The sequence below is a fragment of the Chiroxiphia lanceolata genome, chromosome 7, assembly GCF_009829145.1.
Source record: "Chiroxiphia lanceolata isolate bChiLan1 chromosome 7, bChiLan1.pri, whole genome shotgun sequence".
NCBI classification, from domain to species: Eukaryota; Metazoa; Chordata; class Aves; order Passeriformes; family Pipridae; genus Chiroxiphia; species Chiroxiphia lanceolata.
Window position 1 is genome coordinate 35,643,779 of NC_045643.1, and position 27,021 is coordinate 35,670,799.

At 37.9% G+C, this 27,021-nt stretch overlaps 1 protein-coding gene across 1 annotated transcript in view; it reads left to right on the forward strand.

The window, feature by feature from the left end:
- Positions 1 to 27,021, forward strand: part of ARHGAP15 (Rho GTPase activating protein 15) — a 331,243-nt gene that overhangs the window by 22,671 nt on the left and 281,551 nt on the right. The window contains exon 3 of the mRNA XM_032693775.1: positions 24,692 to 24,766. Within this exon, the coding sequence (XP_032549666.1) occupies positions 24,692 to 24,766 (75 nt within the window). The remainder of the gene's footprint in view (positions 1 to 24,691; positions 24,767 to 27,021) is intronic.

Genomic DNA, 27,021 nt, shown 5'->3' on the forward strand with positions numbered 1-27,021 from the left:
ACTGGTTTGGCTTCCTTGTTAAGCCAAACTGAAGTTCAGACGAGATATTATAAGAGTTGGAATTGCTGATTTTGACTTTTACTCAGTGTGACAGAAGGGTAGAAAAAAGGTTCAAAAACCTCCAGGTTCCCCCCCCCCTTTTTTTTTTTTTTTTGCAATCTTACATTATCTCACGCTGTGAAAATCTTTACTCTATTTACCAAGCACAAATTAGTCTTGCCAAAGGTTCTGAAAGTTTGCTACTTCAGCTTAGATCCTAAAACTTCAAAGAGAGCTGCAACTCTACAAATTAGTGTATGTGCTCTGCCATGGCTATTTTAGCTTGAACTTAGCTAAATTCGTTTATAATTTAGTGCTGATTGAACGCTGCCATAAACGTACATAGGATACATTTTTTAAAGTTAGTCCTCTGATTACTAATTTGAATAAAAAACTCTAACCTTGTTAGCATCTGGACTTATTTTCATAATAACAACCCCTTCAGAACCTACAAAGTAATGAATAATTGACAACAAATGAAATGTTTTGATAGTTGTCGGCACAAAGCATGTTTAATGTTTTGTGTTGCTTCCTAGCTAATTATGTAGATGACACATTTGTCAGACCTTGACTGCCATTAGAAACGTGTTTCCAGAGGGGAGAAAAACAGGCTATTCATAGAGTAATTAACTAGAATGCTCAATGACCTGTGAGAGATTCAAATGGCTGCCAGTTCAGACATTGTTTTGTTACAGAAGCAGAGGGGTAATTAAAATTCCAAATTACAGTGCTATGATGAAGCATTTGTTTGTTGACAGTATACTCTTACTCTAGTTTGTTAATTCTTTTTTAAATTGCTTCTAATCCATTTTATAGCTTTAGGAGTTCCGTCTTTGAATTTACTGACAACTAATATTATGGTAAATTGTTCTTCGGCGGAGCACTGCGGGCTTGGCAGTTCCATGGGAGCACAAGGTGGGTGGGATAGAATCGCTGCTCTCTCCCTAAACTGACATACCATGTGCTGTCACCGAGACACGGCTAACGCGGCACATCTTGTGAAATGATATGTTCATAATTCTGCGTTAGGGAAGATGTCTAGTTAGGGGAGGAAATGGTTCAGATAAAGTAATAATAATCAGACAAATTGAGGCAGGTGTCCTGAAACGTTAGTGGGGAAGCCGTGACGGGGTTGGGGTGAGGATGAGGATGACCGTGGGTTAGGTAAAGCACTTTGGGAAGGCGAGGTCTGCTTGCTAACAGAGATTTGGAGGACAATCGTCCGCTTAAAGAAATCAAGCACAAAATATGAAGAATGGGGTGTTTCATAAGAGTGGGCTGTATCTTTGCCAGCGCCCTTTGCAGGCAGTAATGGACCTGACAGGATAAGTCGTCTTTTCTCCTCCAAATAGGGACTCATTGCAAGTCCAGAGTGTTAAAGTTCTCTAAACAATGAATTAAATGCAAGCCCAAGTGAAATATTTATTTACTTTGCCAAAAGTGAGACTCTGGTTTTGTTAAGGAGATGTGACAGAAGTAACATGGTGTTTGATGCAGGAGAGCTGACAGCGGCATGGAGTGAGCGCTGATTATCCCGAAGACACTGTCAGCCGGGATTGATTTCCACTTTCTCCGTTTATGTAACGGTTCCTGTAATACAGCTGACCCCAAATCACGTTACCTTGTCATTTCTCTGCATGGATCAAGAAGAGATGAGCTGAAAATAGCTAGGCACTGACCTTGAACTTGCGGGAGAAGCGAGAAGTGACAGTGGGGGATGCTCGGCGGGCGGTCCCCACGCAAGGGCGCGGGCGGCTGCTCTGCGGCCGCGGCAGCACCAGGGGGCAGAGCAGCACCAGAGATTACAGGTGGAGCAGATGATGCCACAGACCCACAACCCTGTGAAAAATGCCTTTTTTTTTTTTTTTTTTGTCCCCCCCCCCTTTTCCTTTCCCTTTTTTTTTTTTTTTTTCATTTAAAATTTGGGCAGATGCTCTCTAGAAGAGCCACGTTCCCATGGTCCGGCGCTTGAAAATAGAATTGTTTGAAGGGATGTTCAATATTAAAATACCTTCCTAACTGAATACACTGCTAGGAAGTTTTGCATCCCTCCCTGTTGTTTTCCTCGCATCTAGTGAGGAAATGTAATATTTGCTTTAGCATTAATAGAGTTTTCTACAATTTGGGGGGGGATGTGACAAGACCAATGCGCTCCTCAAAGCCTGTGAATCCCTTTGAGTTTCATTGAAAACATGGTGAAAATATATTAAAAATATTTTTAAGCTGCTAGGCCAACCAAAAAAAGGTAAAAAAAATTAAAGAGGTGTGTTTTTTTTCTGTTCCTTCAGATGTGTCACTTCTCTCTGTCGTAATGTATGTCTTGAGGGGGAAAAATAATGCAAGCTTGGCTATGAAAATATTATATAATTTACCATCTAAAAACCATGCTCCACTTCTTTTGTTCCATATTTTCTTTTCATCTCTTCACAGCCCTTTTTGTCTGAGATGCTGGCAGGAGCTGTGGAGACATGAGATGCCAGCACTGGTTCTTCTCAAGGATCTGGTGCTTTGGGGCATCACTGCTTGGGGCAGGACCTTGGGAGAGCCTAGGGCAGGACAAGAAACCCTCTACTCACCCTCTAAGATATCTGGCCAGAGTTCCCACCTCCGTTTGGGGACACCAAGGCACTGAGAGAAAAGGGGATAGAGAAACAGTCAGAAAATATCTTCTAAGTTATTGTTAGTAATTCTTCAGAAAACACATGGATAGGCAAGGGGTAAATACATGTTTCTAATTTTATGATTCTTGATTTTACTGTCATCTGTAGGATAGCAGTGGAAATTTATGCTAATATCAGTTTTGGGCCACATCACATAAAATGTGATGCCTTGTTTAAGAGCTGAGTACAGGTGTACACTGAGGTTGTCATTTCCCAGGAGCAACTGGGGACTGGGGCTGTAGAACCAACAAGGAAGAAAAGACACCTCCCATCATCCTTTTTACCAAAAATTTGCAAAAATTGATGAAATTAGGTGAATTTTAGGATCTTCATATGTTTCTCTCCTTTGGCTTAGCTTGTTCAAAGCCAAAGGACCACCACAGAGTTGGATCAGATGTTTGTAGCTCAAAACTTACTTGTTCCAAAACAGTTCCAAACAGTTTCAAACAATTCCAAAACAAAGGCAGAATGTAGCCTTTGAGCTGTTCTGGTAAGGCAGTGGAGCAGACTAAGAAAACTTAGACATGAGGTTTTACCTAACCAGAACCCCCTAAATAATATTATTTTCTGTAATTTAACATCTGGCTCAAATTGTAATGACCCCCGTGCTTTAGTATTATCATTATTTCATAGTCCATACCATACATCCTTGTTTTTACTAGTAAGAAAAAATTATTTTTACTAGGAAAACTCATTTTCTGCATCTGTTCCGATTGTGTTCCTCAGGCTTCTAATTTTTCTGCACTTTTATCATGTAAACAGTGGCACTCAGCTATACAGAAATGTTGGTGACACTGGAGTTACTACCCTGATGCTAAACAACACAATGCACTATAAAGTTACACCTTTTTGATTCAGGAATGAGATAGCAACATGTCATGATGTTAGAAAGATTATATATACATATATATATATATATATATATATGTATAAAATATCATTTGATTTCCAAGATATCCTTCAATTGTATTTATTTATTGCAACCAAGTGGAGAAGGAGCTGGACTGGAATTTGTCATGTTTCCCTGGTCTCAGCTTGGACATTGCCCTGCCAAGGGATTTTTACTTCTTTCTTCTGTTTCTCTACCTGCAAAACAGGACAGTGAATGATGCATATTTCCTTTGCACACATTAAAGATGGTGCTTCAAAGCTGGGTTGACTGTTACATTTCAATCATACTCTTTACATACATAATTCTATTCTCATCATATTAACTCTATTAATTGAAATAGAATTATTCCACAATTATGCTAGTGTAACTGAGAGGAGAACTTGGCCCCAGGTCCTGTACATTCTCCTTATCTATATTCTCCGTGCTTAACTGTTTCAGTATTTTTTATCAGAAAAGGGTCTTATTTTGGCTTCATCACTAATCAGTTCTGTTCCCTTGACTCTATACCCATGTGCTTTCAGTGGTGTTAGGTTTCTCTGAGGGTTAGGGTATAAAACACTGTATATTTCAAAAAGTATGTCTGAAAGTGTTGTTTAAAGGAGCCTCTTTGGCAATCTGTGTCAGTGCACACCGTGACAAGGAACATAAGCTGTGGAATTATATTCCTTCTACGCTATCTTTATTAAGTACTGTATTACAGCTGAATTGTGGCATCTAACACATTTCCTTTCAAAATGCCGTCAGATTTGAAATATGTAGGTACTGAAACTGAGATTATATCAAACTTCCCGTAGCTAGTCTTGGGCACCTGACCTGCATAGTTTCCCACAGGGGAAAAGTAAGCTCCATTTCTTTAAATTTCCAATGAGAAGGGACATGTGTCTCCTTGCATTGAGCTACATGATATCACATCATGTGGCACAGAGTGACCCGATGCAACATGACAGCAGAGGTAAAGAAGCAGGGGTTTTTTGTTTGTTTTATTAATGCAGTGAAATAATTACACTACCAATGCGATGAAATGGGGATCAAATTATTTTGTGCATGCCCTAAATACATGTGCTACTGCACTATGTACAGACATGCTTACTAAATGTTGTTTAATGCGCTGAGAAGGGGTTTTAAAACAGACAAGAGAGTGTCCTTGTTAGGCAATGTGCCTATTCTTAGACAAATAGTTGACAGCAGCACTCTCCTGCCCTAAATCAGATCAAATTCCATTTGAAGCCAACCTTTTACTTATTTTTTTTTTCCAGGATCCTATCTGGTTGTATTAACATGGTATTATTTTATTTTCTGTTTGATTTCTCATTTGGTGAGGTTCGTAGCCTGAATGGAAATAGGTTTTTATCATCCATGATTTTGAAGTTAAGGATGTGCATGCACACAGCTGAGTTGGAACCTTCCCCTTCAAAGGTCTCAAGACCTGACACCTTGAGAGTAAAAAAGAGCTTCCTTTTTCAGTATAAAGCCTGGGGGGGGGGGGGAAATTTCTTTATATTTCATAGACCCCTACAACTACATTTGTGTTTGTTTTTTTAGGGCAGCACTGCATATGCCTACTTTAGAAGTAGTTATGCCTTTCTTTTTGTGATTATTGACTATCTGAGCTACCACACATTCTGACAGTTGCAGTAAAAAGTTGCATTTAAGAGTACAGCCAAAACCCGAGTAAAGTAAAAAATTTGCTATCCTTTCTAATCTCTGAATCTTCCCCCAGTTTTGGAATCAAACTTGAAAGATTGTGAAATACCAGGTCCCATTTTCCTCACTTCCCTCCCCTGCCCCAGAGCTCTGCAAGAAAGATTGTTCTCCTGGATATTTCATCCGTGGCCAGAACGGGAAGTGCTGCAGCTGTGATGAGCAAATCTGTTCTCATGACATCTCTAGCCCCAAGGCAGGTAGAAAACCCAGATGAGCATCCAAACTTTTCTGTGTTTATTTGGACCAAACCTGGATTTTGGACCAACTGAGCTTCCCATCAGCGGTTCTGTCATCCTTAAGAGCTCGTTCTTCTCGATTGTGGTCCTGAAGTCAGACTCTTGCTTTATAACCTCATTACACAAAAAAGCCCAATGTTTAAAAATTAAAATGCCAGGTGCCAACTCTTCTCAGTAGTTGGCTACTTTAACTTTGAGCTTTCCATTTTTTATCAGCAAATGATAAACTGAAAATTCACTGTTCCCAGTTTAGATCTTTCTCAAAATTAAAGTGTAAATCTAAAGTGGCCACCTGTAAGCACTAAAACCTGAAGACATTTGGACACAAGTTAAACAAATTGTTTAAAGAACTGCCAATTGGTTGCATCAGGTTTTAAGAATAACTTTGCAGGGAAGATCCAAAATTACTGTTTTACCATTTTCAGGCCTGATTTTCTTTTTTCTTTTTTTTTCTTTTTTTCTTTTCTTTTCCTTTTGGTGGAGGGGGAGGTGATGATTTATTGATTTTTTTTAAATCAAAAAATTTAAAAGCTGTGAAAAGAAACAACATGCTTGTAGATAAAGTGTTGCAGAAGCACAAGGCTGACACAGCCATGCAAATCTCCAAAGCTTGGGAAAGGTTGAGGTAATGGGCCCCAGTGTGAAAAGCATGGAACAAGTAGAGAGGAGGGATTTGGACACAGGTGGGCTGAAAGAAAGGGGGTGGGAATGGTAAATTTGCCACAGCTGAGTGGAGCTGGAGGAAGGGTTGTGCTCCTGGTCTGAAGTGCTGGTGCTTTCTTGGCAGCCAGGGAAGAAGCTTCTTGTCTATTTTGGGGTTTAACTGACTGCATGTCCAGGTAGGTGAAGGTTTCTACATACAGTATTTTGTAGAAAATCTTTAGCTGCACTGCATTTGGCTGAAATTCCTAATCCTCTAGTTTTGTGGGTCATATTTTATGTTGATATAAACAAGAGAGACATCCTAGTACACTCTGAGCACACGCACCACTAGTTCCTTAAAAGCCACCATCATTTTCCAAGAATCTCGTTTGGTTTACTTATTTCTTTTTCTTCACATAAATTCTTTCATGTTTTTATGGCAGATGAGCCTGATTACATGAAAGTTTACCTTTAAAATACTTCCCATTTATCACACAGTTTCCTTACCTAGAAAATCCCAATGCAGCCACTGCTAATGCTTGATAAGATTTGTACCTGGTAGATTCTAAATTACATTAATGCATAGAGCCAGCGATGCCAGGCTCCCTATTGTTACAGTTATTAAAGCTGTAACTGAAATGATATCTTTCATATTGATCTTCAGCTAGCAGCTCTTATCCAGAAGCTTTGTTTCACATTAAAGACACTAATGATTGTCTCCACAAAATGAGCAGCTTAATAGTTAGAAAAAGTTAAATGGGGAAAAAAAAAAACTTTGATAGCCACCTTTGATAGCTCTTCATTCCAACATCTCTCATGGCCACAAAGTGCAAGCCAAGCATTAGTAGGCCTTTTAATAAAATGACTTAAAAGAAATCAATGGGATTTCTCACAAAGCCTAATTTCCAGCAAGTTATGTTATTTAAATGTTTGTATTCCTTCTGAACAGCTCATGTCCTTCCTAGTTGCCAGCTTTTCCTGGAGTTTCTCAGCATATCTTCCTAAAGCTTTCAATTTATTTTTTTTAGGGGCCTCATTTTGGTTTACTACCTAATTGAAATTTTGTAAAAAATGGAGAACATAGAAGTCCTGTACTCCTCCAAGGCTGGCAAAATTTCCTGTAGACAGAGAGACAACAACCAAGTGTCTATTTGTGGAGTGGATGGTGAAGTCTAGTTAGATATAAACTAACTAAGAGCCTTTTGGAATAGTCTCAGGACTTTCATAGTCCATGGTTCCTTCATGGACTATGAAAAATCTTTCTCTTTCTTTGGCTTCAGGTGAGAATGGTATGTTTTACCAGCTGAAATTCTGATGAATGCATCTGCAGGACAGGAGGCTTTAGCTCAGGCTGGAGTTTGTGGGTGAAGAGAATAGAACCACAGAATCATAGAATGGTTTTTGTTGGAAGGGACTTTAAAGCTCATCTCATTCCACCCCCTGCCACGGACAGAGACACCTTCCACTCTCCCAGGTTGTTTCAAGACCCATCCAATCTGGCCTTGATCACTTCCAGGGATTGGGCAGCCACATATTATTGTACTTACTCTTTTTCTTTTTTCTCCTAGAATTTTTGTGTAGCTTTTCTGTTAGTTTTTAGTTCACTTGTTTGTTTTGGCTTAGGGTGAGGAGCAGCTGCTGGATTTTTTCTTGGTTTTAGCTGGATAATTTTTTCTCCCCCTTCTTGGCTGTGGCAGACAGAGTGCAACCTAGGTGCTTTCCATGAGGCCATCTAGTATGAGCAGAGAAATACACGTGAAATTTTTATGTTCTCTGACCTCAATTATTGTCCTTGACATGTGACATGTATCTATTTAAACACTGATATCCAAGAGAAAGATATAATTTTTTTTTGAGGACTAGCAGCAAATGCACAAATTGTCCTATTTGGGAAAACATGTTATATTTATTTTTTTACGTGAACAGAGATATAGCATGCTGATAAGGTAGAATATAAGGCACCAAATTAATTTGCACTACTATAAACTGGAGTTTAACAGAGATCATACCCTATGTGTTCACTGGGAGATGGCTTTTCCCTGATAAGTTCTACTCAATCCACGGTAATGATTAAGTCAGATATTCCATATGTTAAAAATTCATATAAGAAGTCATGGGGGTGAAAAGAGAGAGAGAAAGGAAACGGAATAATATTGATGAAAAAACCCCCACAGAGCAGCCACAGAAAAGAGTAGACATTGCAGAGGTCCACAGTTAGAAAATATTTCCCTCTTTTCTCCACATCACATGGGGATTCAACCCTTATTTCTGCTGCATTTTTCCCAGGCTCCACTGGAAGAGCCTGGATTAAGCTAATGCAGGGACATGTTTTGGCTGCTTATTATTTATTACAATTTTAGTTCCAGGTTTCAAAAACAATTAGGGAAACTGCTTAATAGGAAAATGACTCTAATTACTTGTTAATTGAGGTTATCTGCTTCACATTATTCAAAACGTAAATTGTGTTGACACTTGTACCCAGATATGATTACTTAATAAACAGGCTGAAACTGTATCATGAATGCATACACTCCCCAAAAAAGGTGTTTTAGTTTTCAACTCTGGTTTTCTCATCTGAAATATGTTAAAAAAATATGTATACAGTTTGCATTAAGCTCAGTTATAGCATGTTACTACAAAAAAATAATTTATATATTTCACATAGTGAAAAGATGAAGGACTGAAATTGAAAAGTGAAAAGGTTTATTAAGCTTGCACATAATATCTTCGGATAGGGTTTACATACAATAGGGTTACATGGAATATGGTGTTACCTCTTAGATAAAAAATTTAGCTGATAAGTCAAGTATCTGGATCCCAATAAAATACCAGTGTTAATATTTGTCATATTGGTATTTATGCTTGTGTTTGATTTTGATTTTGGGGATCAACAAAAAGAGGAGTGCTACTTTTTAAAAAATAAACTCATTTTGGGAAGAGAGAGGCAGGTTTCTGACCAGTATTACATTTTCTAGAACAAAATAATTCCACTGTGTGAGAATTAAACCCAGCTATCCCCTTTTCAATTCACATTATTCTGCCCGGAGACTTCTAATTTTTTACAGAAATATTCAATCTCTATTTTTTAAAAAGTCTCAAGCCATAAATTAGGTTTCATAGTCACCAAATGGCTCACGATTCCACATGATGGAATTTACCAGCCATATCCGTGTGGGTAGGATCATCCTTTTTAAAGTATTGTGTTTTGTGGGCTTGTGGGTTTAACATTTTTTTTTTTAATGTGGCTTGAAAACATCATAATATCCTTAGAATTCCAATATTTTTGTTCCATGCGAAAAAAAAAAATCAATAAGAAAAGATGAAAGGTAACATTTGTGTTCTAAAGACTTAACTAGTAAACCTGTTGACCAGAGGGATTTCATGTGTGTTTCATCCTGAAATTCCCCCATTTGAAAGGAGAGAAAGACCTCAGTTCATGCAGAGGAGCCTCAGGGTCCATCTCTCCGTGTTTGACCTGAAACTATTTACTGCTGAGGCATTTTTGGAAACGTGAACCTCTGCAAACCACGGTGGTCGAGCAACAAAAGGAGGACAGCAGGAAAATGGTGGAGAGTGGAAATAAATTAGTTCTTCAGATTAAAGGGGCTGATTGCACAGTTCACAGGATTATTTATATTTCTTAATATGCAAGCATAACTCTTCCACCTTGAATTTTTGGACTTGTATTTTCCTCAGCTAAAAACCTCTGTAAGGCATTTTCTACAGAAATACTATTACTGCCTTCTCCCACGTATTTTGACAAGAAATGATGGAAAGTTGCAAAGCCCACAAGGATGGAAGTTTCAGAGCTGTGTTTGTGCCCATTAATTTTCTCTTCTATGATATTTTCCCATTTTCACTCTGTTTGACATTGAGCCTGAGCTTTGTTCCTGACTTGTAGCCTATGGCAGTGGAACGGGGAGATGAGACATCACGGAGATGTAGAGCACACATAAAAAGAGAAGATGTGTAAAAACTGAAATGACATGGCAGCTGAAGCAGCTTGTTGCTCAGCTTGGTTGCATGTTTGAGTGGAGAAAGCGAGGTAAATTGTGATATGTAAGAGAATAACACTCGACAGGGTGTATGGTTGTAAGGTATATGGATGCTCAATCATGTGGTGAGGCAGAAGGCTGAAGGACAAGCGCCTTCAGTATCCACACAGTCTGTAGATATCCGTATGACCTACAAAACAGAGGGTGTTAGGCTTGGAAAAATATCACTTACAAAGCATATGCAAGCAATTTTAAGAAAACTCCTTCTACGCCGTTAGAGTAACTCTTAACCTTTTGGTAATTATTAAAATAATAAAGTTTAAGGAGGGGAAAAATCACTATCACACGGTTCTCTGTGCATTCGCCCCATAAATAGATGAATTCTCACAGTGGTCTATACACAAACAACCATTTTCACTTCCCACTGGTTGTACTTATTAACCTATTAGAGATACATGTGCCTTTATGCTAATTTTTCTGATCATTTACAACCGCCACTCTATCTGTGCCTGGATGGGTTTGTGTAATGGATATGATGATCTTCAAATCTGGAATAGGATTTATTTAGGTCAGACTCCATTTAGAGCATTTTAGATATTTGAACAGGGAAGTGAATGGCTCTTTGTATACAGACAGTAGAACATTTTAAGATGTTTATTGAGAGTGTCTTTTAAGTTTTGATACTTTTAGAGCCACATTGAAAATAGTTTGCAAATTAGTTTCTATGGCAATGTGTAATAAATTACTGAAGAAATTACAATTTAGGGGATTTATATTCCTTTGTGTTCCACTTTAACACACACACACGCTTCAACCTGCAAGGTATTTAAAAAATCAGTGTGACACAGTACTCCAGCTCTGCCGTCCTGACTGTATGTGCACCTGTATAAATGAGAAAACATATCCCATTTTTGATTTTACTTGGCCACTTTCCTCACAGATAAATGGGTAATTCTATAAAATGCAGTGCACTGCAAAATCGAGTTTGTTATTTTAGCACGTGGAAATTGTGGAGTCCAGGTAGTTTTGTTCTTTCTCTGAGACGTGCTGTGCATTTGGCTGTTGATAAATCTATAGTCACTGAATCTGTGTAGTGACAAACTGAGATATATTGACTAATTGACTTCTTTTTGTAATGGCATCCACTACAAACATAGGCAGGTCCTTTACACAGTGAAAAGCAGCCAGATGTTAAACAGCGTACAAAACCTTCCCTATAATAAACTTCAGATATTGTATCACCAAAGGAAATCTTGCGAGCCTTGCAGTGCTGGACCAAACTGATGCTTCACTGAGTCCTGGAGGTTTCCATATTCTTTAAGTTTTGATCTCTCTATGCAGGAATGATTTCAAGAATCTTTTTATCTCTAAAATCTTAATACTGTGCTGTTACAGGCTCACTGATAAGATGATGCAGCTGTTGATAGTGATGTAGGAAAATCAAGAACAGTTGATAAATATTTGTGGCATTTTATGTTGGTGGTTTGTTGTAGGTTTTTTTTTTTTAAATCACGTCATTTGCTTACAAGAGATTGTTGATGAATTTTCCATCCTATTAATGACTAAAAACGTGTGGAATGGTTTCTAGTACTGCTACTAATTTCAGAAGAAATTAGCAATAATTGGTAAATTTTTAGGAAACCTAAAAAAATGTCATGCCAGAACCTTATAGTGTTTTCTGAGGTGGCCCATGCCTGTTGATTTCAATCATAAATATTGCTTTGTCATTACAAATGGAAATTCCAAAATTTTGAGAAAGGGTAATTGTTGTGCCAATATTCAGAAAGTGAAATTGGCACAGCTTGGAAAACTTCACAGTCAAAATAAGCTAAAAATGTATTAGGTCAATTGATGGAAAAAATGTTGCAGGGTTCCATTAGAAAAAAAATGTTAGCGGTATCATTGATGTCAACATCATAACTGAACAAACAACAAATTTTAAAAACTGCGACCAAATGGATTATTTTTTTGATGTAAGTCTCGTTGGAGAATGCAGCCATATTTGTGAAGTGCAGTGAAAGTTTGTAAGTCACTCGACTTAATAGTACGTGACATTCTGATTAAATATTAGCTATGTGCTGTATCAGTGAAGCACACATTAAATGAATTAAGAACTGATTAATTTACACGTTTTGGAAAGTAGTCCCTGGGGAATCATCATCAACTGGGGGAATTTTTAGAGTTGTTCTCCAGGGACTAGCACTAAGCTTGACACTAATCACTCTTTTTATCCATGATATGGAAGTAAATACAACAGTTCTGATAACATTTGAAAAAAAAAAGGCAAAAATTGATGGAATGGCAAATAGGTCTGGGTAAAGGCACTTGTGCAGAGTGATCTGGATGGCTTAGTGGCTGGAAGTGCATTTTAATTTATCCAAATATATGTGTATATGGGAAACGGGCCATGCTGTTCCCAGAACTAGGAATTATATTCTGATACTTTACTGTAAAATATAGCTTTTGTGAGTGCTTTGGTGTCAATAAGTTTGAGCTGACCATTGTGAGTGGGAATGAAGAAGGGAGAAGGCAAATGTTCATGTCTGTCAGTGGCACTGATGAGAAGAAAGTCAGCACAGTGATTCTGAAATAATGAATATTATGCAAGGAAGAGGCAAAAAAAAAAAGGAAAAGAATGGTAATTTAGGAAAATTATCTTGCCAATGATGGACTTACAGACCTCAACATGTTTAAATTACCTGAAAGAAATTGAAAGGTAAATGATTTCCCTCTTATCTACCTTAAGGGACAACACTGGGCACCAAAGAGTTCTTTAATGCAGCAGGAAAAGGCAATGCAAGATGAAATGTCTGGAACTTGGAAGCCCCCCAAAATAAAATGAGAGTTACAGCACATTTTGCAAAGACTAGTAGGAAACTACCAAGAGAATTGGTAAATTCATCGTGTTTTCATACTTTCAAATAAGAAATGGATCTCTTCCAGGGAGATATCAAAGAGAAATGTCCTAGGCTAAGTCCAGCATAGTTTGGATAAAATATTTATATAAACATTTCCATAAATGGTGCCATCTTGATTCCTCATCCATATCAGGGAGTGGAGACACAAAGACATCCAGTGGCAGGTGCTATTTGAAAGTTTTTGTTGAACTGGGGTTGAAAGAGGAAGAAAACCAACACATAGGTGATAAATCAAAGTCTTTTTCCCCGCATTACGTGATGTATATTTGTTACTTTGCTGACAACATGGTATATATGTATGTACAGCATGAAATATGCACTGGAATATAAAGTTCTATTTTTGTGTGCCATCAAAGCTTCTAATAACATTTGTCTCATATGTTTTCTTGAGGTGCTGGCTGGCTGGGGTTTTTTTTTGGTTTTTAAAATAAATTATTACATATTTATTTATATAATTATTATTACATTTATTTTAGAAGGTAAATTACTTTTTTGGAATTGTACCTGAAGTGCTGTCTTTACAGATTGTCCACATTTTGGATGGCAGTGGATGATTCTTGTTTTGTTGAGGGCATTTTTTTATTTTATGTGAGGTAGGTGACTTCTCTGTCAGAACAGAATTAGGAAAATCAAATCAGGGGCAATTTTCAGTCTGTCTAGACACTTCAGAAGTTTCAAACAGGATAATTCCATTTCTTCTTTTCTTTATCTGCTGTGTTAGCATTGTGTGATTTGCTGCCAGTGTAGTGCCACAGGAGTAAAACCAGGACATCCACTGTGGTTGGATAAGGAATATGCATTTTCCTCTCTTCCATGTTCTCTTCAATACACTGACCAATTTGTGGAGTGGATTATTTAAAATGTTTCTATATCTCTGAAGAACAAATAATGAAATACTACTTAAACAATATGGAAAATAGCATTTTGCAATTGTAGTTCTTATTTTGCCGAGACAAAAATAGTTTGTGCTTTTTCTTTTCTTTTCTACTATTTTTTTAACTTGTATGACAAAGAATCTCATCAAGAACCCTGAAGCCTGATACAAATTGGAAGAACTAACTCTGGTGTTTAAAAACTCCAAACCAAACCCTGACCTCTACATTGTCGTACTTTTACTGTGTCAGCAGGTTTTGATAAAAATGCTGGGATATTAATTTTGTGTCAAATGAAGGCAAATTGTAAGTGGAGAATCCCCAAGCTGGGAAGCAGCATTAGCAATCACTGCTGTCCTACCTGGTTTGCTGCAAGGTTGTGATTAAATATAAAACTGAGAAATCTCCAAGGAAGAGTGAAGAAAAGTTAAGCTTTTAAATATTTTTATTCCTTTCCTAGCTGAATATCATGATGTCAAATCGAATAGGAAGGAGTTGTCCTGCTAATTGACCTTTGCAAAATTACCCATTTGCTTAAAAAGCTACTTGAAGTAGATCAGTTATTATCTTGATTACTCTGTTTCTTTCATGTAAATGTTTATAATGGCACCTGGGAAAATCTGTTTGAAAACTTTGCTTCATTCTTTCTTGTGCTTCATCTGTAATTTGATCCTCTGAGCAATGCTAATAAGCAATACTGATTTTTTTTAAAAGATTACAGGTCTTGGTGATATGAGAGACTAATATGAGCCAACAGGACTGGGAAAAAAAGTATTCACAAGCTTATTCAGGTTATTAGTGCAAAGGGAAGGGAGAGCAGGTGGCAAGTTAGATGGCCATCTAGATATTATCAATCTGACAGGTATCCAAGTGGTTCTGTATTACAGTCTCTAATTTTGGTCTCTGAACAGTTTTTAATAAGATTTAGCTGTGGGGTTGTCAGGCATGACCCATGCTAGAAGATATTCCTTCCAATGACATAAAAAAATGTTCTTTGTGAAAATTTCTGTGCTGACAGAAACAAAGGAATTTTCTTTGTAAAAGCCAGTGTTTTACCTCTGCTTTGCCTGGAATCAACAGCCTAAAAGTTAGAAAGAAGGTGGTCTTAGTGGGTTTTGTTCGCTTCAGGTTAAAGAAGCTGAACTAAGCTTGAGAGTCAGAGCAAAACAATTTTTATCCCGATTCTTTGATTTTTGTCACTGGATGTTCATAGCGACTTTTTTGGCTTGTGTCCTTTATAAATCTCATTTCACTCTGGAGCCAGGACGTTTTCGGCACTGCTCTTGTGAAACTTGGACACAAGGATTTGACAATATGTCCAGACCAAAACAGATCAGGCCGTCACACACGACTGATTCGGCCGAGCATGCTCAAAGACAAGACTGATGTCTCCACACAGCAGACAATTCTCTAGGGCAGGGACAGAGCACTCAAATCCAGTCACCCCAGAGTAAACACTAAGTTAGACACAGCTTAAATGTGCCTTGGAGCACCGGCTTTCACTGCTGACTCAATGAGAGCCCCGAGCCACGCTGCAGATCCAGCCTTGCCGCAGCTTTTACATCTATTTTCGTCCTGCTAATGCGTATCTGTAACCACTGGAGCAGTGTTGGGGTGCACTCAGAGAGGGGAAGGGGAAGAAAAAAAAGAGAAAAAGCACTTGTTAGAATAATTTTGTCAATGTGTTCCATGGCTGTTTGCAACTCAGCTGCTTAATTTTCCGTGAGTGTTTGGAAGGGTGATAGTTTGTTCACCAGAGTGTTGGTAGGAAGCAAGACTCCTGGAAGACTCCATTGGAAATACTCTATGATGCAGAGCTATCTTTGATTTCCTCCTCCCTCCTCCTTTTAAAAATTTAGTTCATCTAATCAAAGAGCAGAAACTCCGTGACCTTTCTAATGACTCCCATAGAGTGCACAAAAAACAGCTAAAGAACGGATGGTCTGTAAAAATACCAGGGGATTTACACACACAAAGTTGTTCAAATAATTTCAATTAAAATTTAAGTAAAAGATAGTAATTTGGAATGGTTAACAAAATCTTAAATTTTTAAGTAGCTTATTGAAAGTAATAAAATTAAATTTGTGTTGATTTGCTGTTAATCAAACTATACTTGGGAAGACAATGATACTTTAATTTTAAAATTGCTGCTTCATCCTAAAAAAGCTGCATTAAATTTGATTTTTGGACTAAAAAACAAAAAAAAATTAGAGAAATGTGTCTTTGTTAACTTTTTTGAAAAGAATCTCTTGTTACTAAGCAGAGCTTTCTTAATAATTATTTCAAAGGGCAATGACATAAATAAAAATGGATCTTTGTTAAAATGGCTTTTTTACTTTCTGCCTTTACTGGTGCCATTATTTACCATGGACTATTTTCTGCTCTATGGTGCATATGGAATGTGCATTAAAGGCAAACAATTTTAGACAGGTCTGGATTTAGTTCCCACCGGTTTTGGTATGATTTGCTTTTGATTTTTATACACTGTGGCCACTGAGTGAGGTGTGGTGCCCAAGGTAGTTTTAAGGGAAGTTGGGTATTTGAAGTGCCCTAATCTGGGAAGCAGTGAAAACCAGGCAGTTCTCTGGTCCATGTGGCCGTGGTTCTGCTCTGATGCTTGACCCACTTAGTTTCAAGTTACTCTGGATATCCCTCCACTGCCATTGACAATGCAGAGTATATTCTTACATGGGAATCCTTGTAATTTTTTTTAGTTCATTCCATTTTTTGCTTCCACACCCAGTACATTCCCCCCCCCCCCCCTTTGAATTTCTGGCACATATCTGTCCACAGGTGTTATTAAGTGTAGGGTAGCATGTGGTGTCCATGCTTCAGTGCTATTGCAGAGGAAGGACTTCCTACAGGAAAAAATGATCCCTTTCAGTATTTTGCAGGCTGCCCATCTAAGCCCATCATTGCCTGGCATCTACACACTAAGGGCAAGGATCCAGCGAACTTGTGAGTGGGCACCATGCCATCTGAACAGATGGGCATGGAAGTAGGCAGCCAGTAGACCATGTATGTGCATCAACTGTGGGTGTTGAGGGCAAGATTCCCAGTGGAGAATGTCCAAACAGCTGTCTGGCCTGAGCCAACATGCCTACGACCAAGCAAAAGTGCCATCCCTAAATCCTGCTGAGTTGGATTAACCTTCAAAAATAAAAATTGCTTCTGCAGTAGCATAAGGTGAGTTTTTGGCTTGTTTAAATCCGAAGGAAAGAATTAGGTAGGCAGGATAAAAGAGATGTGCTAACGTAGGGTCCGCTAGAGAGGACTGAGCATTTGTCTGGGAATATTAATAATATTTTATACGAGGGTATTTCTGTGGCACACAGTAACGGATGACTTGCAGGAGTGTGACATCAATGTTAATTATGCTCTTTCTGTAAGACAGTCCTTTCAGGAGAGAGCTTTTGAGTTCATTTTGATTGTAGTGTATGTGTTGGATATGATTTTGTAAAGGAAATTCTTTCAGAGGTTTTTGCACATTTACTTACTAAGTTTGAATGATTTTTTTTTTTTTTTTTGCTTTCCCCTTACCCTGAGACTGTAGTTCTGGGGTGCAATTTCAGGTCAGAGTTGCTAACGTATTTTACTGTTGCAGCTGAGTTCTCACATTTACTGTCTTTATTTTCCTAAGATCCATAGGGGACATGAAAAGATAATCTATCATTACTCTGTGTCTGTATTAACTTTGATTTTTACCTTTTATAGACATAACATCAAAGAGCACAATTTTGCAAACGTAGATGTGGAAGGCAAAGAACAGTGAAACACTGATGGCTGTTGCATTTTTATTCCTGCTGGTTTTACTCCATATTTCCTCTATCATTGCTACACTACTCATCTGTAATTTTACCAAAGCACCTGCAGTAGTTCAGACAAATATGTTCTAATATCATAGTGCACGAAAAGTAATAACTGTGTGATGAATAGGAAAATCAGAATAGGGAACTTATCAATATATTTTATTTTCTAATATACATTTTTAGGTATGGCTGGGTGAATGTTGTCACAGGGTGCACATTGCTGTACTTTATTACATATTACAGGCTGTAACAGAAAAGGCTCATAGAAATATATAACAAGTCCCACTTTTAGTGTTCTTTCCTTGAATCTGTGAGGATTGTATTTATGCAATTAAAGCGTATTGAAGCTTAGAAACCAGGTTCCAGTTTGATCTCCAGTTGGAAATCCTGAGGATTAGAGGCAGCACAGCTGTTGGGCCCTTTGTGATAGTTTGATCCCCAGGTACGAGAATCTGAGCGACCCGCAGTCAAATTTAGAGCAGCCTTAGGATTTCTTGAACACATATGGGTGGTAAGAACCTTTTGTAGCTGCCTCCTCTTCTACATAGGGTTTTGGCACATCTCCTGCTCCTGAAAATGCTAAAAATGAAGCCAAACTACATCAGCTGGGACTCCCTCAAAGCAAGGATCAATTGGACAAATTTCAAAGTCCATTTGAGTAGCTAGAGAGGAACAAAAGGGCTCCCACTCTAGGGAAAAATCTGCTCCTGGGAAACAGCAAGCCATTAATGGAGAAAAGTACCCGGTGAAGGCTTATCCTTGGACTTAAAATATTAGCCCAGACTAGATACCCCAAATTTGGAACACCCCTTCAATAATTTGGGGAAAGGAGGTGATATAGTTTCAAACAGACTATTCCTTGTAATGAAACTCATGATTAATGATTCTCTGATCACAGAGAATCGGTTCATCTTAGCACTGGCTGAAATTTAAACTAGGATCTGAGTAATTATTTTCCTCTTCTTTCATGAATGGAGATAAATGGAGATACTCCCCCAGCAGAAGTGCTGCTATGCTCGTTTACAGCAGGTCCTGAAGGCAGGGAGCCCGCCCACGTGGTTGCACTGCCTGGATAAAAAATACCCACCTTCACAGGCTCGGATACAAAGGAGGACCCTCGCACTGTGGGAAAGGTCTATAGGATTCTGATTTATAAGGGAGCAAGAGGTCAAGGGAAGCAAAACCATTATCATTATTTTCAGAGGCTCTGGAGATGTGAGCTGAGTGTAGAGGGCAGTGTGCTCAAAGGGAGGCATGCAGGGCGAAGGCAACACAATCCTGCTTGCTGCTTTTTTCCTTCCCCCCACTGATTTCAGGCTGCAGATTCTGCTGAGAGCATGTCATATGTAACAAACTCAGGCCTGTAAGGACTGTGAAGTGGTTTTCTTATTAAATGATGCATAGAGAGATTATCTGGTCTGTAGCCAGAGCACAAAAGCTTCATCCGTGCAAGTTCCTATTCCTGAGCAAAGCGTTTGGTTACCTGCGTAGTAATGAGTTTTCAGGAGCCTGGGGATGGGGATGGAGGGTGAGGAGCAAATGTGGGCTGGTGGGGGCAGGACTGAAACTGCACTTCGTGCCTCTCTCTCCCTGCAAGCCTTAGAAAAAAGGCAGAGAGACCTAATGTCATGTTATACAGCCTTGTTGTCTCATTACCTTTTCTTCTGAAGAAATCTCTTTGAGACAAGCAAGGAAGGGGGAAAAAACCGCCACAAAACCATGTTGTTCTGACTTAACCCTCAGGAGGATGCAGTTAGGAGGGCTCCAGAGCAAGTCAGGGGTTCCACTGGCTATGGTTGTAGGCAAGGAGCCCATTGGGACATGGAGAATTCCCCAGGGTTGAGTGGGGTCTCCTGCCAATAGCAGAGCTCTAATGTACTGAGAGCATCCACACCAGTGTGTGGGAGAGGAAGGGGGCTGCTCCTGCTGTTTTTGGACATCCTTCATTTCTTGAGAATGGACCAAAATGCCTTATCTGCTGAAATGAAATTAATAGAAGAGAATCATAGAATGGTTAGGGTTGGAAGATACCTTGCATATCATCTCGTTCCAACCCCCTGCCATGGGCAGGGACACCTTCCACTAGCCCAGGTTGCTCCAAGTCCTGTACAAACTGGCCTTGGACACTTTCAGGGTTGGGGCAGCCACAGCTTCTCTGGGCAACCTGTGCCAGGGCCTAACCACAGCCAAGAATTTCTTCTTAATCTCTAATCTTCTAAACCTACTCTCTATCAGTTTGAAGCCATTCCCACTTTTTCCTGTCACAAAATGCCCTTGTAAATGACAAAGGTTCATCTCCAACTGGAGAGGCCTGTGGGATTTTCTCAGTGTCTTTCACAGCTGAAGAGAAATCCTATCATAGCAGAGCTGTTTCCAAATAATGTCTGTCGATAAAGATGGACTTGCCATACTGCCCAAGACTGGATCTTTAAAACAAATCACTTTGACCAGAGCAGTGAGTGAAATGTTACATGACTTTCCTTTCCCTTGCCTAGGTGTCTTTCAAGGGATGTGGCCATTAAGAAATGCTACAATACATTTTTGTTAAGTTTCTTTATCTAAGCAATTACGAGCTGTCACTGTAGCATGGGAGTGACTGGGAATAAAATGATCACAGACACCACTAAATCAGGTGTCACCCCTCCTTCTCTGTGCAGGGAATGGTTTTCACAAAAGTTTATGTCACTGGTTTGTACTTTTATTGTGAACTTTCAAGCTGCCACCAGTAAGTTCGATCCTGTAAAGGATGGAGTGTTCTGGCCCTGATCCAGAAAAACACTTAAGTCCATTGCAGAGTGCTTTGCTGGATTGGGTCCAGGGCAGAGCATCAGGCAGTAGTAGGGGTTCAACAGTAGGGGCTTTCTCTCTTTTTTGGGTGTTTATAAAAGAATCTCCACGTACATGATTGCAGTGTCAGCAGGATGAAACAAAACAATAGTTACACCCCTAAAAAGAAAGGTCAAAGCATGAACAGTGTGACAGGTTTTTGGTAGAAATCTATCAAAACCTCCATGAGAACCTTCTCCTTGGCAGAGAAATACAGTGAACGATGGAGGAAACAGCAGGTAGATGTCATCCTGGGGTTTCCATCCAAAGCAGAGCTCTGTTGGTCCAGGTGCTGCTTGTTTGATCAAACCGTGGTTTTCCCAGGCTACTTTTAGGTGACATTTGCGGATAAATAATCTGTGGTGAATATCTTATTTGACAATTTTGGAAGCCACCTAGAAAGGTCATAAAGTTATCTTAATTATTTAGGGATACAAGTGAATTCAGAATGACATTTCAGGAAATAGTTAATTGTCTTTTTTTTGCACATTTTGAGAAATGCTGGTTGGTTTTTCTAGGTTTGGTTGGAATCAAGAAGCCTGCTGGTTCTTGTTGGCTGGATGAATTAGGTTAGAAATGGGAAATAAAACCCAAATGGGTCCTCCAAGTTTCTTTTTAAATCAATGCCACACTATTTGAAGAGAGTAGCAGTGAGTTAGTCATGATGAAAACCCAGAAAATGAGGGAGAATTTAAAGAACAAATGGGAACACAGAAAGAAACAAAATTAAACATCAGGTTGTTGTGTTTCACCTCCCTGTTAAAACAGCAGTTGTCAGATGGTTGTCCCTTCACTCCAGGATACCAGGCATATGTAATGGAGGCTTTGCCTTTGTAGAAAGGATGATGATGGATTAGTGCTTAGATGCTGAAATAACTCTGGTAGGAGATGGATACCCTTTAGCTAAGGGAAGGGGGGGCTGCTGAGGCTGAATTTAACAAAACCAGACTTGCCCACAGACTTGCAAGCGCTCGCAGAGTGGATTTTTAGTGCTGCAGGTGACATTGTTGCTGACTGAAGAATGTTCATCAAATCAGAAAACTGCTGATAAGCTGCCTTTCCCAAAAAGGGATCTCACGAACTTCTCCTGTAAATCTCTGCCTTTCATCATACCCTGGGAGGTGAGGTAGAGGACTTGTGACAGATTTCTCTTCACTTTGTTAGGGTAATCAAATGGAGCTACAGAGAAAAAATGTCTCAAACCCTCTCTTTTATGGTCTATCAGTTAAAAGCTGAATGAAAGAATGAAAATAGTTGAGCCTACACCTCTCTTTGAATATTTTGGTAGTCCACTGAAAATTGTGAGTATGTTGAAACATGAGCATATTGACTACTGTCACTCAGGTTCTGCTAAGAACATTTTAACTTTGAACTGAATGTATCTTAAAGGAAGTGATGTAACTAATTCAGTGGTATTTGCAAAACAGATTTCAGACCAAATTTGTCTAAGGCCTGCTGGAATTTTATAAAATTAATATAAAAGAATACATTTCTTCTGTTGCAACTATTTTTTTCAAGTTGCTTTGATGCACTTTGTTTAAAGTTCTATTTCTAAACCAAAAGACTGGTAGAAATAAGCAAGAACTTTATTGAAGTTTCCATTAATTCCATTTGGAAGCCAAATATTTGGGGTGTTTTTTCCAGAAGAGCTTGGCTTACATAATTGTGGATTTTGGTTGTCTTTTTGTAACTAGGTTCAGACTTTTGAGTTTCAGGACTTTCTAGTGTGAGATTTCTCATTGCTGGGCTATAAAGCAGTGCAGTTTCTTTTACCTTTGTCCTGTAAGAGAAACATATTTTTAACTAAAGTATCACATTAAATAATCAGATAGGAGGTCTGTTCTTTCTCCTTGCATTCATTCAGTTTTCCTTAACATTTCTGCTTTGCATGCAGTGAAGAGGTTCTTAAAGCACATCCACACCTGGAATTTAATTTTATTTGGTTTTATCCTTTCCTATTTCCTGATAATCTTACTATTGTCTTTTAATTACACTACCACTAATAAAATTTCCTAGGCCTACAAAACCAGGACTTTTTACTCCCTCCTTTCTTCACTCGGTTTGTGGATGGATTTAGTGCTCCTGAGATATTCTTTTTAGCAAGTATCAAACATGAGCATTCCTTTTGCTAATTCTCTGATCACTGAACCAAAGAGCAGCCCCAAAGCTCTGATCGGTGCTGTTCACTTCACAAAGTTGCACACAGGGCCCCCAACAGACACGTGTGGCTCCTGGAGAGAGCAGCTGAATGTTAAAATAGATACTGTGGAGTGGTGGTGTGTCTTGTTATTTAATTTGGATGAGTGAAGAACATATTTGAGGAAACATCGCTGGGCAATGCCCTCTGTTGTATGTTAAGGAATAATTAGAATGTGGGGGATCTGGGTAGGAAGGAGTTTCTCTGATCTAGACCTGAATACTTTAGTTATATGTCTTGAGTACTGTTGAACAGTAAAGATAAATTGAATTAATTTATTTTGAATTTATATACATGTCTCTGCCTGCATTAATATTAAGTTCCATCCAAAATCTAAATAGAAAGACTGTAATCTTAAAAGTTCTCTCAATAGCATCAGCAAATCATTCTTGTTTACCCTACATGCTAATAAAACAGGAACATGACACTCCTGAAAACAAGATTGCAAAATACAGAAAATGTGGTCTGACATTTTTTTTCTCCCCAAAGGAGGGACTGCCACTAACTAAAGTATTTCTTATGAAAGCTCGATTGCTTAAGATGCAGAATATTAAGAGAGAAAAACACTTTAGGACACAGCCATGTCACCAGCTGTTACTCACCCTTAATGAAATTGTTAAGTGATATTCTTCATAAATAGGTCAGAGAAACTTTTGAATTGTGAAGAATGTTTTATCTCTTTCTTTGAAATGTTTGTATTAAATTTAGAACTGGTAATTCATTAAGCTCATTAGCTCTGACTAGGAGAGTAGAGCAATATCTAGGATATAGATTTCAAGGCTTAAAAACCTTAGTGCTTACAAATAAACATGAAAGCAATGTGTGGAGAAAAAATATGGGATCGTAATATGTTTAACTGTTTTTTGAGCGTGGCCCTCTGGATTAATTAAGAACATTTTCTATATTCAGACACTTGAATATAAACAGAATACATTATGACTTTTGGTTAACTCTCTTTTAATAGGGGAAAAGAGAATGCATTATGATGAATACAGTGGAAGCTAGTTGAGACTATATTTTGTTGTTTGCTTTTTGGCTTCAGCTCAAAGAGGAACTAATCACTGAATTTTACAGAATCCCAACTCTGAATTATATTATTAGTGATTGACATTGAATTTAAGAAATAAAAGTTTTATATATATATATATATACATATATACATACACACACTTGTGTGTGACCTGTTCTTTGTTGCGGATTTTTAAGGAACTAAAATACTACTGAGCTCTGCCAAATGCTTAATTTGTGATGAAACTTTCATTTTAGTCTTAATAGTTTCTGGTATAATACAATAATTTTCCAGAATCAAGTCACAGTTGGTTCTACTAGCTTCCTAAAGGAAAAGGGGGAACTGGAGGAAATCAAGGACACAGTATTTGGGAATAATTGTAGGATCAGAGTCCAGTATTGCCGTACCCTTCCAGTCATGGAGATTTTAGAAACAGCCTTTAAAGCAGTTTAAACGTGCTGTGCCCAATTATTTTCTGTTTTCTTCATTGACTTGCTTTGTGGCCTTGAGGTTATAATTAGCAGCTTTCCCATTTCTCCAAAACGTGTTTAAGAGCACCTAACCAGTTAAACTATTTTTGAGATTCCTGATGGAAAAAAAAATCATAATTTAAAGTTACTATTATCAGTTGATTAATTTTTAGCTAAATTTGCCGGTGTGACATCAGAAAGAAACCCATTTATAGCAAAGATGTTTAGAGTCTATCAGCTGTACATTTCAAATACCCAGGGCTCAGAAAACACCAGTTTTCACAGAAATGTGGTACTGAAAGAAACTCCAAACCTCCACCCAAAGCATGCTGTGCATGCCCTGTAATTAAATTTGTTGGTCCATCTTTATCTACATGTATTTGAATCCTCTCTGAACGTAAATATTTCTTCTTTTTTTTTAGATAAATCGTCATAGAAGAAATCTTTCCCAGCATAACTTAACGTTTGCAGACATCATTAGTACACAGGACCCCACAGTAAGCAATTGCTTTATAGAACTGATAAATCACTCTTGTTATTTTAAAGGTTTATAACATAAATGTTGCACGTGCTTTACTAAAGCTTAAAGGGTTTGGGTGCCTCAAGATGTTAAGGGATTTGAGGGACTTTGTACCTTCCACATTTATTCTTTTTATTGATTAATCAAAGCCATTTCTGTAGCTTGACTTTGCTGCTAATTCTGTTGTACTCCACTGATGTTTTATCAGTATCAATACTTGGTATAAAGGAATGTGACCAAGTCTTTGTCCTGTCTTTGCCCTTATTAAGGAGTTTTTAATACTGGTGTTAATTTTTATAAGCAAAAGTGGTCATGAAATAAAAAAAGAATTCTTGACACTAAAAGAACCTAGAGAGAATAAGAAACCAAGGTTTTTCTACTAAAATACAATTAATATGCAAATACAGATTCATTAAAGAAATTTTGGTATACACAAACTTTTCAGGATTAAGTATGTTCAGAAGCTTTGAATCCTAATTAAGACACTTACAGAATCTATAGGTGGTAGACAGATAATTATGCTTCCTTGTAGTTTCTAACACTATTAGCCCATGAGAATAAGAATCTTTTTTTATTATTATTTAGAAACTCAAATGTTTACACATACTTACTTTCATCTTTACTATTCTTCTAAAAAGCCAATTTAAATAAAAAATCAACACAAACCCACACACAATAATTCCATTTTCCTATTTCTATGCTAATTCTTCAGGGCATTTTGGGTCATTTTCTCAACCTTCCACATGTTGAAAAGGTGCAGGAAGGGCAGTAGCTTAACAACAAATGATGATATTTATTGAGACAGAAACAACAGAGCATATCATTAGGATACATTTGGAATTCTTTTTAATCTAATATAATCTATTTGCAGAAGTATTGCAGGTTGATCCAGAGCTGTCCTGGAAGTATTTTCTTGGGGGAAAAAAAAAAGTAGAATAGAAAAGAGGATATTAACAGATGTTAAACAGGGGGAATGAAGTACTCTAATAGAATTTATAAAAATATTGGGATCATCCTAGAAATATTTTTATTAGTCTTTGTGGTAGTTGTTTCATAATTCCACACATGCCCTTTATATTAATTACAGAGAAAACTGTGCAAGCTATCAATTAAAGGAAGCCATGCTAATTTTACTTAAAGACAGCACCTGTACTAATTAAAGCAATATTTATGAAAGGCATTTTACTTAACACTGAGAGGTCTCATATTAACTGCAGCTCTTGTGGTTTTGTGCTGTTCAATTTTTGATCTGTTTAATTTATCACAAATGGCAGATTTGAGCTATGTAATTTAAGTCAGGGTATTTTATATGCCCAATATTTGTTAGTGGATATGATATCCCAGCTGAAGAAAATTGTAAGGAAACAATGACTAAGCAGCAATGTTTTCATCTCATTCAGATCTGATGTTGAAAAAACCTATTTTCCTTCAGCTCTGGGTTGGTTAAAATAGCAGTTTGGGAAGGGTGGTTGGTAAACTTTGAAAGCATGAGATTTTGGGTCTGCTTCAGAGAAACAATCAGCAGCTTGAATGGTCAGCCAACGCTCCTCCCAATTTCTGTTTCCAGATGGATAGAAATATTAAAAAGAATAACTTTTCTCATATGTCATTTGACATCTCTGGCCCTGGCCAAGCACCAGAAGTTTTTTGCTACATAAATGAAGGGTTAGTAGGGGAACCAATATACTGAAAGATGGAAAAAAAAAAAGAATAAAAAAGAAGTAAGTGGAGATGGGGATTAAACCTTATTTTAGCTCTGACAATTCATCCATCCATCACTAGATAAATAGTGACATGACTCTGCACAATAATCCCTGCATACTTTCTCTCTGAGTTTTTCTATGGCAAGCATATGCATGACAGGAATTTGCATGAGATAAGTACAAATTATAGAAAATGCACACGCTCATCCTCGTGTACCCATTTGAGAATGTCACCTAAATCATTGTCCACAGGCCTGCAGACCTTTTCACAGGTACAGGCAGATATGTCCACAGTTTATATTTCATTATATGTTGTATATCAACAACAGACAATATCTAAGGAAATAGTTAAACATATTACACTAATAAAATAATGTTAGTTTGTACAATCAAAATAACAGACATGTTTGATTTAGAAATACTTATATTGCCCATTAAAGAATGTTTTGTTGCTATTTAGTGGCTTTGCAGACAGCAAAATTCTATTGAAATTGTTATGAAATCTTCTTGTGATAGAATTTACTACAAA